The sequence below is a fragment of the Phoca vitulina genome, unplaced genomic scaffold (genome assembly GCF_004348235.1).
Source record: "Phoca vitulina isolate PV1807 unplaced genomic scaffold, GSC_HSeal_1.0 scaffold101, whole genome shotgun sequence".
Taxonomy (NCBI): Eukaryota; Metazoa; Chordata; class Mammalia; order Carnivora; family Phocidae; genus Phoca; species Phoca vitulina.
Window position 1 is genome coordinate 1,203,247 of NW_022589804.1, and position 14,808 is coordinate 1,218,054.

At 40.3% G+C, this 14,808-nt stretch overlaps 1 protein-coding gene across 1 annotated transcript in view; it reads left to right on the plus strand.

Annotated features, from left to right (window-relative positions):
• The window catches only part of GRM5 (glutamate metabotropic receptor 5), a 552,707-nt gene that overhangs the window by 532,048 nt on the left and 5,851 nt on the right, over window positions 1–14,808 (plus strand). Inside the window, exon 10 of the mRNA XM_032397660.1 lies at window positions 14,675–14,806. Within this exon, the coding sequence (XP_032253551.1) occupies window positions 14,675–14,806 (132 nt within the window). The remainder of the gene's footprint in view (window positions 1–14,674; window positions 14,807–14,808) is intronic.

The following is a 14,808-nucleotide window of genomic DNA, read 5'->3' on the forward strand; positions in this document are numbered from 1 at the left end:
GAGGAGAAAATGCCTAGAGACCCATAAAAGGAGGGGCCAAAATGTCTAAGACTGTCAAATCTTTTTTTCCAACTTCATATTTGTTTATATAAATACACACACATACACACACAATGACATTTATCTGGGAGAAATAAGTTGAAAATGAATATTAAGAGAAAAGGTATCAGAGAGGAGACAACGGCAATGTAGACCATTTCTAAATAAGAGGTTACAGCAGTTAATCCCAGTGTGCTTCCTCTGGAACTGAATAGAAGGGCTGGGGAAAGAATCACTATTGGACTTCTACAGATACTTCTAGCATCAGCTGTTGAGGCCCTTTTTCTTATCAGCTCCCACTCTTCCCCACCCCCACCAGTTGCTTCCCAGAGTCAGAGTCAAGCATATTTACTTTGCAAACATCTGGGCTGGTTCTGTGGCCTTAACCAAACAACTGTCCCAGGGAGGGGCTAAGGGAAGCTCAAACAATTGCAGAAACCCTGGAGTGTCACCCTGCATCTCATTTGCCTATGTTTTCTATGCTGAAACTTATGCAAAGGACAGGACCCGGAGAATTTATGCCTGGGCTGATTCTTCCAGAGCCAAGTTACCTGGCAGAGAGAGAAAGTTTTCTGGTGCATGCAGCCCTAGAGCTGAACACTGTCATCTTCCCTGAAATAATGACAGGGCCTTAGAGACACTCCCTCACTTCTCCCTTTTGCCTCCACCCCCACATTTGGAAAGGAATAAGAACATTCTATGTATCCCTAACACTCTAGCTTCCTGAAATATCATGTTGTTGTTTTCCTTTTATGTGAATTTTTCCCCTTCTGTCGGAATTGAGCATAACTTGCCATCTTTTCATATTTCCACAGTGGACAGTCTAAGTGTGTTTCAGAGCAGAGACCTCCTGATTGCAGGAGAAGTGAAAGAGAGTCCGAAACAGGGAGGTGCTCTAAGAATGGGGAATTCTCGTGTGAGTTCACACTGAGATGGTCCACCTCAGAGATGGCTAAAACCTCAACAGTGAAAGTTATTATCTCTGGTCTCAGCCAGGCCATTCTATCGGAGTGCTCAAAGGAGTCTGCGTTCTGAAGTGCTCATGTTGTACCCCGTGAAGGAGAGGCACAGACATTCTGAGCCTCCGGGTCTCTCTTTGGAAAAATGCTCCCTAATCAAATGAAATAGATCTATAGTCCCCCTCCAGGGCTTGAAGGAAGGAGGGTGGTATGTGGTTATTCTTACTGTTGCAATGTCATGATATCAGTTAGGTGATGTATTAATCCCCAATCACTTGAGTAACTGATTTTCACCTAGTAGGTGTAGCATCTAATTTTAATGAGTATTAATATTTCATAGAGCCTTCAGAGAATCTGGTAATGGTGATGTCATAGGCATGAGGAACTCAGATTTGAAAAGCAATCCCAAAATGTGATGTGTGTGTTAAGACTGTTTTGCCTTTCTTTGATTCAGTTATTTCTTCCCTCATGTAATGCTCATTTATTAAGCACCTACCATGAGCCAAGCACTTAAAAGACTCTGGAGATAAATGGATGACAAAGACTTGACTGAGCCCTTGAAAGTCTGTAGTCCACAGGAGAACAGAGTCAGAAAAAACAGATAATTGCAATGCAACAGAAACCCCTGTCCCACAGGAAAATTTATGTGTCCCATTAACTCCTCATTTGATATCAAAAACTACAGCTTATGCCAGTGCAAATAGAATTAAGAGTAATAGAAACTAAATAATATTAACCTGAACTGAGTGTTCAGAAAGGACTTCACACAGAGTTATATTAAATTCAGAGCCACAGAGAGCAACGTTCTGTCTTTCCAGTATGAAGCCAGCTAGTTTCATAGTGATAGGACTCTTGCAGTAGTCTTCTCTTCATTCCTCCCCAAAGTCAGTTTCAGATTAATGTTCTAACTTACAATTAGAGATGTTCTAAAGCAAATAACAATATCCAGTTATTACCCTTGCTGTAATTACTATGCATCAAACACTGTAGCAGTCCCTTCCCATTGGTTATGCACTAAATTCTCCCAAGAATGATCTTTCCATGGTACAGATGAGTAAAATGAGGCCCAGGGATATTAAATAATCTATACAGTAGAGTGATTTAGTGAAAATTCTGAAATCAAAGACTTTAAAACCTGGTTCCAGCACTAGCCAGTGTGACCTCGAGCCACCATTTTACCTCCTTAATCTCCATTGTCTGCAAAATGAGGATAATAATAGAGCACTTCCCTTACTATATGATGCTGTGAAAACTAAATGAGATAATGCAAGCACAGCACTTAGCAGGCATTCAATAGATTCTATTTAGTATAACTGTTACCCAAGGCTACTCAGCTTAGAAAGTCCTTTTTTTTTGGTCTTTTCTTCCATTCTCCACCTGCCAACATGGTTGTTTTCTCAACAATCAATTCTGGGAAAGTATGTACAATAAAATCTACTAATATCAATGAAATTAATTCAATGATATAATTTCTCTGCTTTAAAATTCATGTTCTCCTGGGACACCTGGGTGGCTCAGTCGTTAAGTGTCTGCCTTTGGCTCAGGTCATCCCAGGGTCCTGGGATCAAGCCCCGCATCAGGCTCCCTGCTCAGCATCAGGTTCCCTGCTCTGCTCCGTGGGAAGCCTGCTTCTCCCTTTCTCGGTCCCCCTGCTTGTGTTCACTCTCTCGCTGTGTCTCTCTCTGTCAAATAAATAAATAAAATCTTTAAAAATAAATAAATAAAATAAAATTCATGTTCTCCCATGGTTCTCCCTGGGTGCTTAGATACACCAGACACTGGCTTAAGTGCTTTACCTCTATGATCTCTTATTTCATCTTTAAAAAGATAAACAATAAAGTCCACACTGGAACCAAACTCAGTTTGATTCTGGAATTCACGCTCTAGCCACTATGATATCCGCCACCTGAGATAAAATCCAAACCCATGCATTCAAGGACCTTCACACACTAACCCTATTCTAACTCTTAACCTTTATTCATGTTTTGGCACATGTGTTCTCTTCTCCAGAAACCCCAAATTTCTTACCACTCTCCAAACACACGGACTCCTTTCTACAATTTCACACTCTAACACATGCTGTGTCTCCAACTGAATTGCCCCTCCTTGCTCCTTGAATCCATCTTTTCCAACCCCCATTCCTATTCTGCCTGGCAAACTCTTACTCAGTTTTCAAAACCCAAATCTAATGTCAATTCCTCTTTGAAACCTTTCCAAAATTCTTACAATCTATTTTACATCCACCCAAACTCATAATTTTAAAGTATTTTGAGTTTACCTCCAATACTGCATATTATCTGGTCACCTGTCTCTTCCCACTAAACTTGAGGTTTTTTAAGGCAAAAACTGACAATCTTTTTCTTTTATTTTTTTTTAAAGATTTATGTATTTATTTGAGAGAGAGCGCACAGAGGGGAGGGGCAGAGGGAAAGGGAGATAGAGTCTCAAGCAGACTCCATCCTGAGGGTGGAACCTGACCTGGGGCTCAATCTCATGACCCTGATATCAGACCCTGAGCAGAAACCAAGAGTTGGATGCTTAACTGACTGCGCCACCCACGTGCCCCTGACAGTAAAGGAATAAAACTCATTCTGATGGAAACTGGAGGAGCAGGCTACATTAAGGTATAGTTATATCTGTGATCCAGATAATAAGGCCTAGATTTGAATGAGGAAGGGAGAAAGCGACATGAGATGCAGTTTCAAGTTCAGGTTTTTAGAATCCCTGGAAGAAAACTTCACAAACTATATTCTGAAGAATGTTAGACTAAGCGCAAGAGATTCTCCATGAGCAGGAGAGAAGAAAAGGCAGAAGTGACAGTATGGATGAAATTAGTGTAGCCAATACTACATGCTATATGTCCTTCTTGGAGATTTTCAGTAATGCTTACAAAACAAAGACTTGAGGGGGGCTTGGATGCCTGGGCATGGAGCCTGCTTAAGATTCTGTTTCTCCCTCTCCCTCTGCCCCACCTCCAGGCACACCAGGTGAGCACTCTGAGGAACAAGGAAGGAAGGAAGGGAGGGAGGGAGGGAGAAAGGAAGAAAAGGAAATGAAGTTAGGAAGGCAGGCAGACAGACTTGAGAAGTTCCACAGAAAGCTGTTTAAATCTACTTAATTTATTTGACCATGGAGACATTTATTCATGAACCACCTATGGTCATTCTTACTTTCTATACAGTTTGCCAACCAGTTTTATAAAAGCATATTGATCAGGAAAAAAAAAAAAAAGGAACAGGGTCACCTGGGTGGCTCAGTCAGTTAAGAATCTGCCTTTGGCTCAGGTCCTGATCCCAGAGTCCTGCATCGGGCTCCCTGCTCAGTGGGGAGTCTGCTTCTCCCTCTCCCTCTACTCCTCCCCTACTCGTGCTCTCTCTCTCTTGCTCGCTCTCGAATAAATAAATAAAATCTTAAAAAAAAGAAAACAAAGGAACAAAGTTATAGATTTTTGAGTAACTTATAATAATTCCTGAAATCTTATTATAAGAAATTTCTTAGGGAAATATTTTGTAAGTCTGACAAAAACTGGGTTCAGCTAATGTCTTGTGATTGGACTAGAAATGATTAACTTTAGTAAGTGCCACAAATATAAAAATATAAACCAGATTCCTAATTTCCTTTGCTTATTTTTCCAATAGAATCACTAATTGCTGTGAGTATATTCTACTTCTTCTTTCAGCCTGGCATAATACACACATAATACATATGTGGCATAATACAACATAGTAATGGGACTGCTTGGGTTCCCCAGCTCTCTGCTCTCAGTTTCCTTCAGTCCTCTTCTTGTCTAACATCCTTTTTGTTGGGTGAAAAAAAAAAAAAAAGGAGCTGGTCAAAATCTTTTGTAAGGCTGCTGTCCTTGCCCATGAAATACATATATAAGATAATTTAGTAGTTATGTACAAATATACATCTTTGTGTATATTTTGAGACAAAAGATTTGATAGCTTATAATTTCCTGTAAATGGGAAGAAGGGAACCAGAACTGTCTCTGATAGAACTAAGGCCACAAAAGGAGCAGCCTTGGAGTTATCAGTTCAAATTCTTGTATTCTAGAGGAAGAAGTCAATGCCAGAGGCATACTGGCTACTTTTACTCCCACCACAAAATATGGATAAAATCTTGCAATGTCCACCTAATCTTATTGCCATACTCCCAATAGGTGGATAATACCAAAATAAGGGCAAACTATTCAGCAGAGCTAAGTGCTCTGGAAACTTGAATCACTATTTCATCTAATCCTATGTTTCATGAGTCATTTTGAATGGATTCTTTACCATAAGGATTATTTATTTTTAAAAATGTTAATTCATCACTTATTATGCATAAGGCATAAGGAATCTTTTTTCTAAGCAGAAGTCATTTTTTCAGCAACCATTATCACAATCCTGGGACATTCTCCACTCCCTTGGTATTCATCTATGCAATGTTCAGGTCAATGTTAATAGAGAGCTTTGGAATTTATTATCAGGTCATTTTATGGACACAGACTTGGGTGTTATCATTTCCCTGGATGCTCCGTAAGGATGTGTCTTGTTAGCCCTTTAGTTTTGGTGTGTCCTTAGCACACAGACAATATGACATGCTGGCAATGACTCTGGATTTAAAGTCCAATTTGGGGCAGTATTTTGCCTTTTATTTGACTTGGGCACAAGTTCCTTATCTCAGGTTTTGCATCTATAGTACAGGTTAATAATATCTGTTTATTTTTTTAAAGATTTTATTTATTTATTTGAGAGCAAGAGAGAGAGCATGAGCGGGGTGGGGGGAAGGAGGGGAAGGGGAAGCAGACTCCCCACTGAGCAGGGAGCCCGATGCGGGACTGGATTACAGGACCACGGGATCATGACTTGAGCAGAAGGCAGCTGCTTAACCAACTGAGCCACCCAGGCATCCCTAATAATATGTTTATATGAGGCATTCAAGTGATAGAATTTGCTTCATTTCCCTGATACTCCCAGCCCACTACCCTGCACCAGGCACCATACCAAGCATAGGAAATGCACATAGTCACTGCCCTTGGAGTGTTCCAGGCTTCGTGCAGAAACAGACTTGTATATAAGTGATTTAAAATACCATGCAGTAAGTGTTATGTTAGACAGCTGTTGTGAAGGTCAAATATAATAAAACAGATGAAAACACCTTGGGAGGTGTGAAGTTCTATTCCAGGGGGAGCTATTATCATCCCAGGATTCTCCTCTTCTTAGTCATCAATCCTAATCCCATGTTTTATTCAAGCTTTAAATCAAGCTGGATTTCTCCACCAAGTCCTCTCGGCAGCATCAGCCAAGGGACGTAAAATAGCCGTGTCTTTTGTTGTTCTCTCTTTATGAAATTGTAATCTGGGCTTTGTAGTAATTGCTGGAAAAAAATAATTTCCGTTTTGGATAAAAAACATTCTCCAATCTTAGTTGAAGCACCTCAACTAAAGCCTAGAACTTACATCTCAGTACGAGGAGTAGTTTAGTTTGAAGTTTGAGTTCGGGTTACTGAATTTTAGATTTAAAAAAATAGCTTCACTTGAGAAAGAGAACTCTGTGGTGATCCAACAGCTTGCCTCTGCTTGGCACATGTTGCTGCGTCATGGCCTTCGTAAGATGCCTTCTCCTTAGGAGGATGTGGGGCAAGCAGCAGCTAGAAGCACAGAGCACTTTAATAACCCCTGGATGGACTGTGGCCTGTTGAAAAGGCATCCTATTAAACCAAAGCCTAGTTAAAATAGGGCCAAGTGGTTCTCGTCCCACAAGGATTTTATTAAGGACTAAATGCCTAGCAAGTGACATTCTCTGGGGGAATTATCGTAGACGCAGGCAGCCACAGCTCGCTCCCAGCTACTTAAAACAGAGGCAGAAGTCCACCCCACCAGGTTGTTGGAAGGGTTTCCTGGGATTGAGCATGTGGCATTAGCTGCTTTGCCATATATGCAACACACGTATTAATTGGATTTTGTTTATCCGTGTTATTTTAACATTCTCCAGGCTTTAAGGCCTCGTTAATCTCCACTTTATTTGCAAATCCTTCCTTGAAACTTCTTTCCCCAGTGAGCAACTTTTCTCTGCATTCCTCTGATACCAATGGACAAGGACAAATGTTTTTTCTTTCATAGCAGTCTTCAGATCAGTATATTCCTTTTTGCCTTCATTTTTTCCACATCTGTTAGCATCTTAATACTGTGTCCCCTGCGCTATGAAAATAGCTTCTTTTTTTTAAGATTTTATTTATTTATTTGACAGAGAGAGACACAGTGAGAGGGGGAACACAAGCAGGGGGAGGAGCAGAGGGAGAAGCCAGCTTCCCACTGAGCAGGGAGCCACCGAAGCGGGGCTCAATCCCAGGACCCTGGGATCATGACCTGAGCTGAAGGCAGATGCTTAACAACTGAGCCACCCAGGTGCCCCTGAAAACAGCTTCTTAAATCTACCCTGGACACCACTCTTTTGCTTGTTCAATTTTCTTGGTTCCTTATTGCCTGAAGGACTAATTAACTTAACAGATATTAATTAGGCCTTAACATATTCCTGAAGTAGGACCAGCACTGGGGCAGACAAGGAGTAATGTCAATGGATGAATCTGCAGTGAGGTTTTAAAGAAGATTTTGGCATGATTCCTACATTTAATTGTTTTTGTTGAGCTCCAGAAATATTGAATACCTAAAAGATTAAATAACACAAAAGAATTCTTACAGATGAAGAATAACACAGAAAAGAACTCATGAGTATTTCTTTATATATTCATTCATTTATTGATCAAGTATGTAGTTTACATATGTATCTAATAATTAGACCATCTCTCTGGTCAAATATATTAGACCACCTATCTTTTCCAGACACTGATAAGAAGTCCAAGGTTAATTACCAATGAGTTATTAAAATAGCAAAAGAAAGGAAAAGAAAGAAGATCCTTGCAGGTCATGGGTGGCCACAAAGCACTTTTATAGTAGACAAAAAAGTCCAAACTCTTACCTGCTGATGCTTTATCCATCCCCACACAGGACTACTGCTTATCTTAGAATATCCTTTGTGGATTCCTGAACTTATGTCACTGCTATCTTTCCTGGAGGGCAATGCCTAGTGCTCTTATTGGATTTTGCCATAATCTACTAATTTTTCAAGGTGTAGATACAATCTGTCTTCTGGAGGCAAGCATCATTCCCTGGCCACTCCCCTCCTGCTAGAAATGGTTTCTTGCTCTTGTGAAGTTTTGAATCCCTTGTGATCTGTACCCTACAGTTACCCAGTAAGCTACTTGTTCCCATGCTCCACAATCTCTCATTCTCCTTGTCCTCAGCACCCTTCCACATGCCCATCTGCTTCCTTCTTTCAAGGACTCAGGGAAAAGAAAAATAACCTCTTTCTATCAAAATACTATGAGTAACTCATATTGTTAGCCTTCTATGTGCATCTTCTCTCTTGCCCTCTTGGAGGGAAGTCTCATATCAGCAACTCTCCACCACAGTACCAAAAAATACTGATCAGTCACAATCATTTGCAGAGGTATCACATGTCATTTGTTACAATATTAGCTGAAATGCCAAAATTTGCAAAATAGTTATCCTTGAAATTACAACATTCTCATTTAATGGTGTGCCAAAATAAGAGAGAAAATAAGTGTGCTACACACAGGACAACTGTCTTTTACTAGATCACAGCATGGGGAAAAAAAGAAGATGGGCTGAAAATTGCTATATGATATTTATTTATATGGTGGTATAAATAAGTGCCTTCATCATTGAGGCATCGTCCTTATCCTTGACTAGTAGAAGTGCTTGGTCAACCTGTGCTGTTTGAGTTAACAACCAAAGAATGATGTAGGGTGCTTTCTTGAGACTTCAAAGTATATGATTAAGAAGAATAAAGACATACGGTGATAGAGAATATAAATCAAATGACTAACTGATCGACTTAAAAATGCATATCATCACCAGGTAACATCTGAGGGCTTCTCTTCCATGAAATGACAGCTCACTTTAAAAAACAAATATGGATGGTGTCCTGTCATGAAAAATGAATTGGAAATCATGAGATGGTATTGGTTCCATGTTGTCATTTTCTAACTGCTTAACTTTAGGCAAATCGCCTATCTCACTGAGCCTCAGTTTTCTCATGTTTGAAAGGAGGACCAAGACATTGATCCTATCTACCTTTGACAATCAGTGTTCCTAAAGTACTTTATAAAGCACTATGCAAATATAAGGTGATAGTGCTTCGATTGTGTCACTGTAGGTAATTCATTTCCATTTACTCAAGTGTTTTTATCTATATATGTATTTCTAATGCACACATCATCACGGCCATTTAACTTGTTTTTGTCAGCAAGATGGATATTTATATCCATTTATGCTGTAACTGGGGAAATTTATATGGATGACTCTGCCATTTTCTTATATATTATGGTGTATTTCTCAGTGTAATTGTCAAAATCAAGATGTCGGATTTTAGACAAGGCTCAGAAAGAAATTATTCCACCTAATTTAGAGTGTCTGAATATAAACAATATCAAATTCCTCATTATCTTTTAAAAACCTTATTTCCATATTTTGTAATTCAAAGCAAATTATGGCAAGCAAAAGTTTAAGAAAATGTGCAGGAAATGGAACTGCAATTGGAAATTTTCTGCTTATAATATTCTTTTTTTTTTTTTTTCCCAAAGATTTTATTTATTTATTTGAGACAGAGAGAATGAGAGAGAGAGAGAGCACGTGAGAGGGGGGAGGGTCAGAGGGAGAAGCAGGCTCCCTGCCGAGCAGGGAGCCCGATGCGGGACTCAATCCAGGGACTCCAGGATCATGACCTGAGCCGAAGGCAGTCGCTTAACCAACTGAGCCACTCAGGCGCCCAGCTTATAATATTCTTAATTCATGACATTCTTTTACTGGCCTATTTTCTGAAGTCATTCCAAAGACGTATTTGCTAGTGACATTACAAGCTTTTTAAAATTTTTTAAAAATATTTTTTGTATTAGGAAGCTCATAATCTTACCGTTCCTCTCTCCTGGCTGCCTCTCAACTCAAAATCATAAACAAGAGAGGTTTAGTAATGAAGATAATTTTTTCATGAAAAGAATGTGCTAATTTTCAAAGAATATATTTGATTATTTTGATGCCTTAGATCTGTACAACTCACGAAGGTACTCCTAAACCATGTAACAAAAGAGAGGATAAAGGCATAGTTTTTTTTAATTCAGTGAAATATTCTGAGGATTTTAATTATTTATATGGCCTTAATAAAGCCCTAAACAATTTCTCAGGAAAGAACCACACAGGTCATTCAACAGCCATTTTTTAAAAGTTTTTTATTTTTATTCGATAGCCATTTAAAATGAACACAAAAATTCTAAATTCCATAGACTTTTTGGATGGTCAAACTCTCTTTATTAACATTTGCCTCCTAATGATGGTTTGCAGTGGCAGAATGCTAATTCCTACAGGTTTTGGCAGGTGAATAGAGAAACTGGGAGAGGTCATTGAGCTGACATTCAGAGCCTGCTTAAAGTGAATAAATTATTTATGTGTCACGCATGGAATAGAAAAAGGAAGAACAGACTTCTGAGAACAAAGGTAGAAGGTGTCATTTTGGCAAACACAAACTGTAACAAAAAACAAACAAAAAAATGCAACCCTCAAACAACATTATCAAAATGCTTTTTTCTCCCTGCCAGAAAAGAACCAATTGTCATAGTAGAAAGAACATTAGATTACATAGTATTATATTTGGCAAAGGGTTAATTGGTGCCTGGACAGAGCACAGAGTTTTTACAGGGTTTTTTTGGCCAAACTGTCCTTTCCAGATGTAGCAAACCATCTGTTCCGTCTCTCTCCATTCCTCTTTCCTTCTTTTCTAATGCCTAAAATATTCAGTGGGGAAGGTCAGGTGCTATAGACAGGTAAGGAAAAGTTCGCTTTCCCTTTTCTTACCTCAGGGCCCTGAGGGCAAATGTATAATCCTGATGTAGGAAAGAAAAAAAAAAATCTCAACAGCAGCAACAGTGATGATTTTATCTCAACTGGTTGGAAGACTTGATGGTGAGGTCTGCAGAGGTCCTATGCTTTATAAATTACCCTTTTCATCACTGAGAAGTTTCACTAGAACACACACACACACACACGTACATACATACACATATACATCTAAACATATATGTATAAAATTACAAAGAAGGAACAAATAGTTCCTTTGTAATTTTCATAGGAGATATGAAGATCTGTGTTTTTGTACTTAATGAAATATTTTTTATTTGCATACACTGAACACTACTGATTACAGTTATATAAAAAGTAGGTAGATCCATAAGAGAAAATAAATAGAATTTCATTGACATTGATTTTTAATATTGAATTATTTTTAAAACGTAATTCTAACAAAAACAATTCAGCATGGGTTTTTTGAAATGAAATGTACTTATCCACTCAATTATTAGTTCAAAGATATTATTGAGCACATACTGTGTTCTAGACCACGCACTGGGTACTATGGCTATAACAGGAAACAAAGAACCCTCTGCCTCTACCCTCAGAACACTCCAGCAGATGAGGCAGACATACCTTGTTATTAAGTGCCTAATGCAAGGACTCTAGGAATCTAACCTAGTCAGGTGGGGTCAGAAAAGCTTCTCTCAAGAAAAAGCAATTAAGGTAAAATTAAAAAAAAAAAAAAAAAAGGAAGAGTTTGGTCAAAATGGAAGGAAGAGATAGAGAGGAGGGAGCACCATGAAAGAGCATATCAGGAAGAGGTAAATTGTGGAAGAGGAATAATGTAGAATTTAGTGAAGTGGATGGATCACCAAGTAGATAACTTACCATGGAAAAAGTCCCACAGACCAAACCCAATGGAACAACCAAAAATATTTTATGGCTTTACCACATAAAATATTTTACTTTACACTGAATTCTCTGTTTCTCAGCCAGAGCTCAAAACCTCTTGAGTATATTGTTTTTATTTTCTGAAATGCAGTATTCACATGGAATGCAAAAACTAATACTCTTAGATACCTTCTCCTTACAAGAACCTTTGACCTGGACTGTCTCATTGAATCTTCACAACCACCTTCACTAAATGATATCCTCTCGGCTTTTTACCAAGGCTTACAGACCATTATTTTCCAAAAATCGAGGCTGGCAGATCCAGGATTAGAACACAGATTTTAGGTTCCTCTGTCCACTGCACTTTCCAGGATACCACACAATGGTCCTGCTAGCTTAAGAATCCTATTCGTCCATCAGATGCTTATTAAAAGTTCCCATTTTGGAAAAAAAAAAAAAAAAACCTTTCATGACCCAAGGAATGAAATGAAGTACTCAGATTTGGCCTCCAATTCTCTGGTGTCTCCAGCATCCATTTCCATTGGTATGCCGATTGGTGCTCTCTCTCCTACAGGACCATGGACATTATGAGCAAAGGCATGACCAAGAAAATGTCAGTACTCTGTGCAGATTGGCTGGGTAGGATAGCCTCCCTCTCGCACATTCATCCAAACGCTTTTCAATCTGCCATCATGTTTTTAGGCACTACAACATATGACTCCAAAGACTGTCACTATCAATACCCACAGTTATGTTCCATCAAAACCTCTCTATGTTGGGAGCAAGAATCTTTCTATAGTAAAGCTTAGTAGGATAAATCCAGTTAAGCTTCTAGTTTCTAGCCCATGCTTTGTATTAAAAATTGCCTCAGCAACCTGAAAGACTAATTGTCCTTCCCAAGATGCCTCTTTCTTATCCTGCTGGTAGGAGAGAAAAGGGGTTGTTGGCAACCATCCTCCCAATGAAATCCCATAAATAGTCCGGCCCATTTCTTCTGTGCCGTGTTCCAGAAGTTAGTAGACACCTAGGAAGAAGAAAGTAATGCACTAAAAACATAAAAGGTGGCAGGTCAGGTTAATGCAAAAATGTAGAAACAAATCCGGAAACTCTCCTAGAAAGGAAAGTTAGGTTGGCAGGGCCCATTCTGCTACTGGGGATGCACAGCAACCTCCAAACCTGGAAAGAATTTATCCATCCTTTGCAGGAAGAGGGGCAGGGGTGGGGGAATTATCACATTCCAGAATTCTGAATGATACCAGGTTGCAAAATATTGGGTAGATTAAATGGAATGAGATCTCAAGAGGAAGAAGCAGAAAAAGGAAGACCACAAAGAAGAAAGGGACAGATGAAGAAATGAGAAGCAGTATGGGAAAGAGGAAGCATCCTGTCATAGCAGCTGCAGAAACATGGGTCTGTTATCAAAGGAGTAGGTGTCTCAGGCAGAGTGGATCTGGCAGTTGCAGTCTGGAAGCTCAAGGCATGTGCGCTCCAGATACAAGTCAGTCCCCTGCCTGGCGAAAGCAGTTCAGCCCTCCAGCAAGGAGGCCAAGGGAGCAATGGGAACCCAGAAAGAAAGGAGAGCTTCCTGCTAGTTTCTCAGTTTGGGAAACACCTGCTGCATCATCACTTTGGGGATGGAGGGCGTGTAAAATCCAGACAATCAGAATCTCCTGGGGTGCTGCCTGGGATAGTTGACAAATGCCTTAGACGAGTTTATGTATGATTAAGTTTCATCACCCCTGGCTGAGATGAGAAAACTGAGTGGCCAAAACCTTTTGTTCATAAACTGCCCAAGGTGATCTCTTGGTCATAGCACCTAGGACAGAGCTGTATGGACAAAAGAGATCCCCCTAGTTACAGAGATCTTGGAATCCTTTGTGCTGAGAAATCCCCCCAGGGTCTCCATAGAACATCCCTGAAGGTCAGGCCACATCCTCTGAATATTAGTGAGGTTCCTGATAGAGGGTCTGTAGTTTTAGAAGTTGTGTCCTATTTAATGGTAAGAAGGACACAGTCGGCACCTGAGGGTGAGCACCAATTGTATCTTCATCAAAGCAGCTGTCAGACCCCAGGGTGGAAACCAAAATGGACTGCTCGGGGAAAGGCAGGAGGGAGAAAGGTCCTAAGAAGTCAAGTGAACCAGGTAACACTCATCAAGACCCTAACGGGAAATCAATATGCTGGTGCCAAAGGCAATATGCTCCCTCATAGAATTGTTATTCAAGTTTTAGGCCTAAAAACAAATTTGTGAGGAAAATTTGGGTGAAGTAGAAACGCTCTAATTAATTAGAAATTTGTGTATGTGTTCACTGAATTCCTATTTCCCAGCAGATAAGCCAGGATAACTAAAACCATGTTCAAAGTCAGGAGATGCGACAGAAATCCCTAGTCAAATACACCAATGGTTGGCGTGCAGAATAAAACAGTGACCCGGAACGACTATTTCCTGGTAACCCTTGACTCGTACCCTTTCCCTCCCCTTGATGACTGAGTTGGTGAGTTGAGGTCCCAGGTCTAAGGTATCCTTCCCGAGGCTGCCAACTTCAGGAAGCCTTGCCCAGTACCAGGCACTTCTATACACCGCCCCAATACTGTAAACCCTGGCTTCTAGCTCGGCAGCATAACCAGCCCTTGCACTCCCGGTGGGCTCAGAACTGCTGCGGGATCTCCATAACCTCCATCCTTTATCCTTCCTACTATCCCCCGCGACACACTTTCGTGGTAATGATAAACCGAAGGCCACTTGCAAGATCTCTGCCCATGGTGTCCTCCGACGCCTTATTTCCTGAAAGACCAGGAAAAGTCCCTCCCAATCCGAGTCCCATCACCCAGCACTGGGGAACCTTCGAATCACCTCTGGTCTCCCTTCTCTCCGCAGTTCCAACGGAAAATCCGTCACGTGGGCCCAGAACGAGAAGAGCAGCCGGGGGCAGCACCTGTGGCAGCGGCTGTCCATCCACATCAACAAGAAGGAGAACCCCAACCAAACGGCCGTCATCAAGCCCTTCCCCA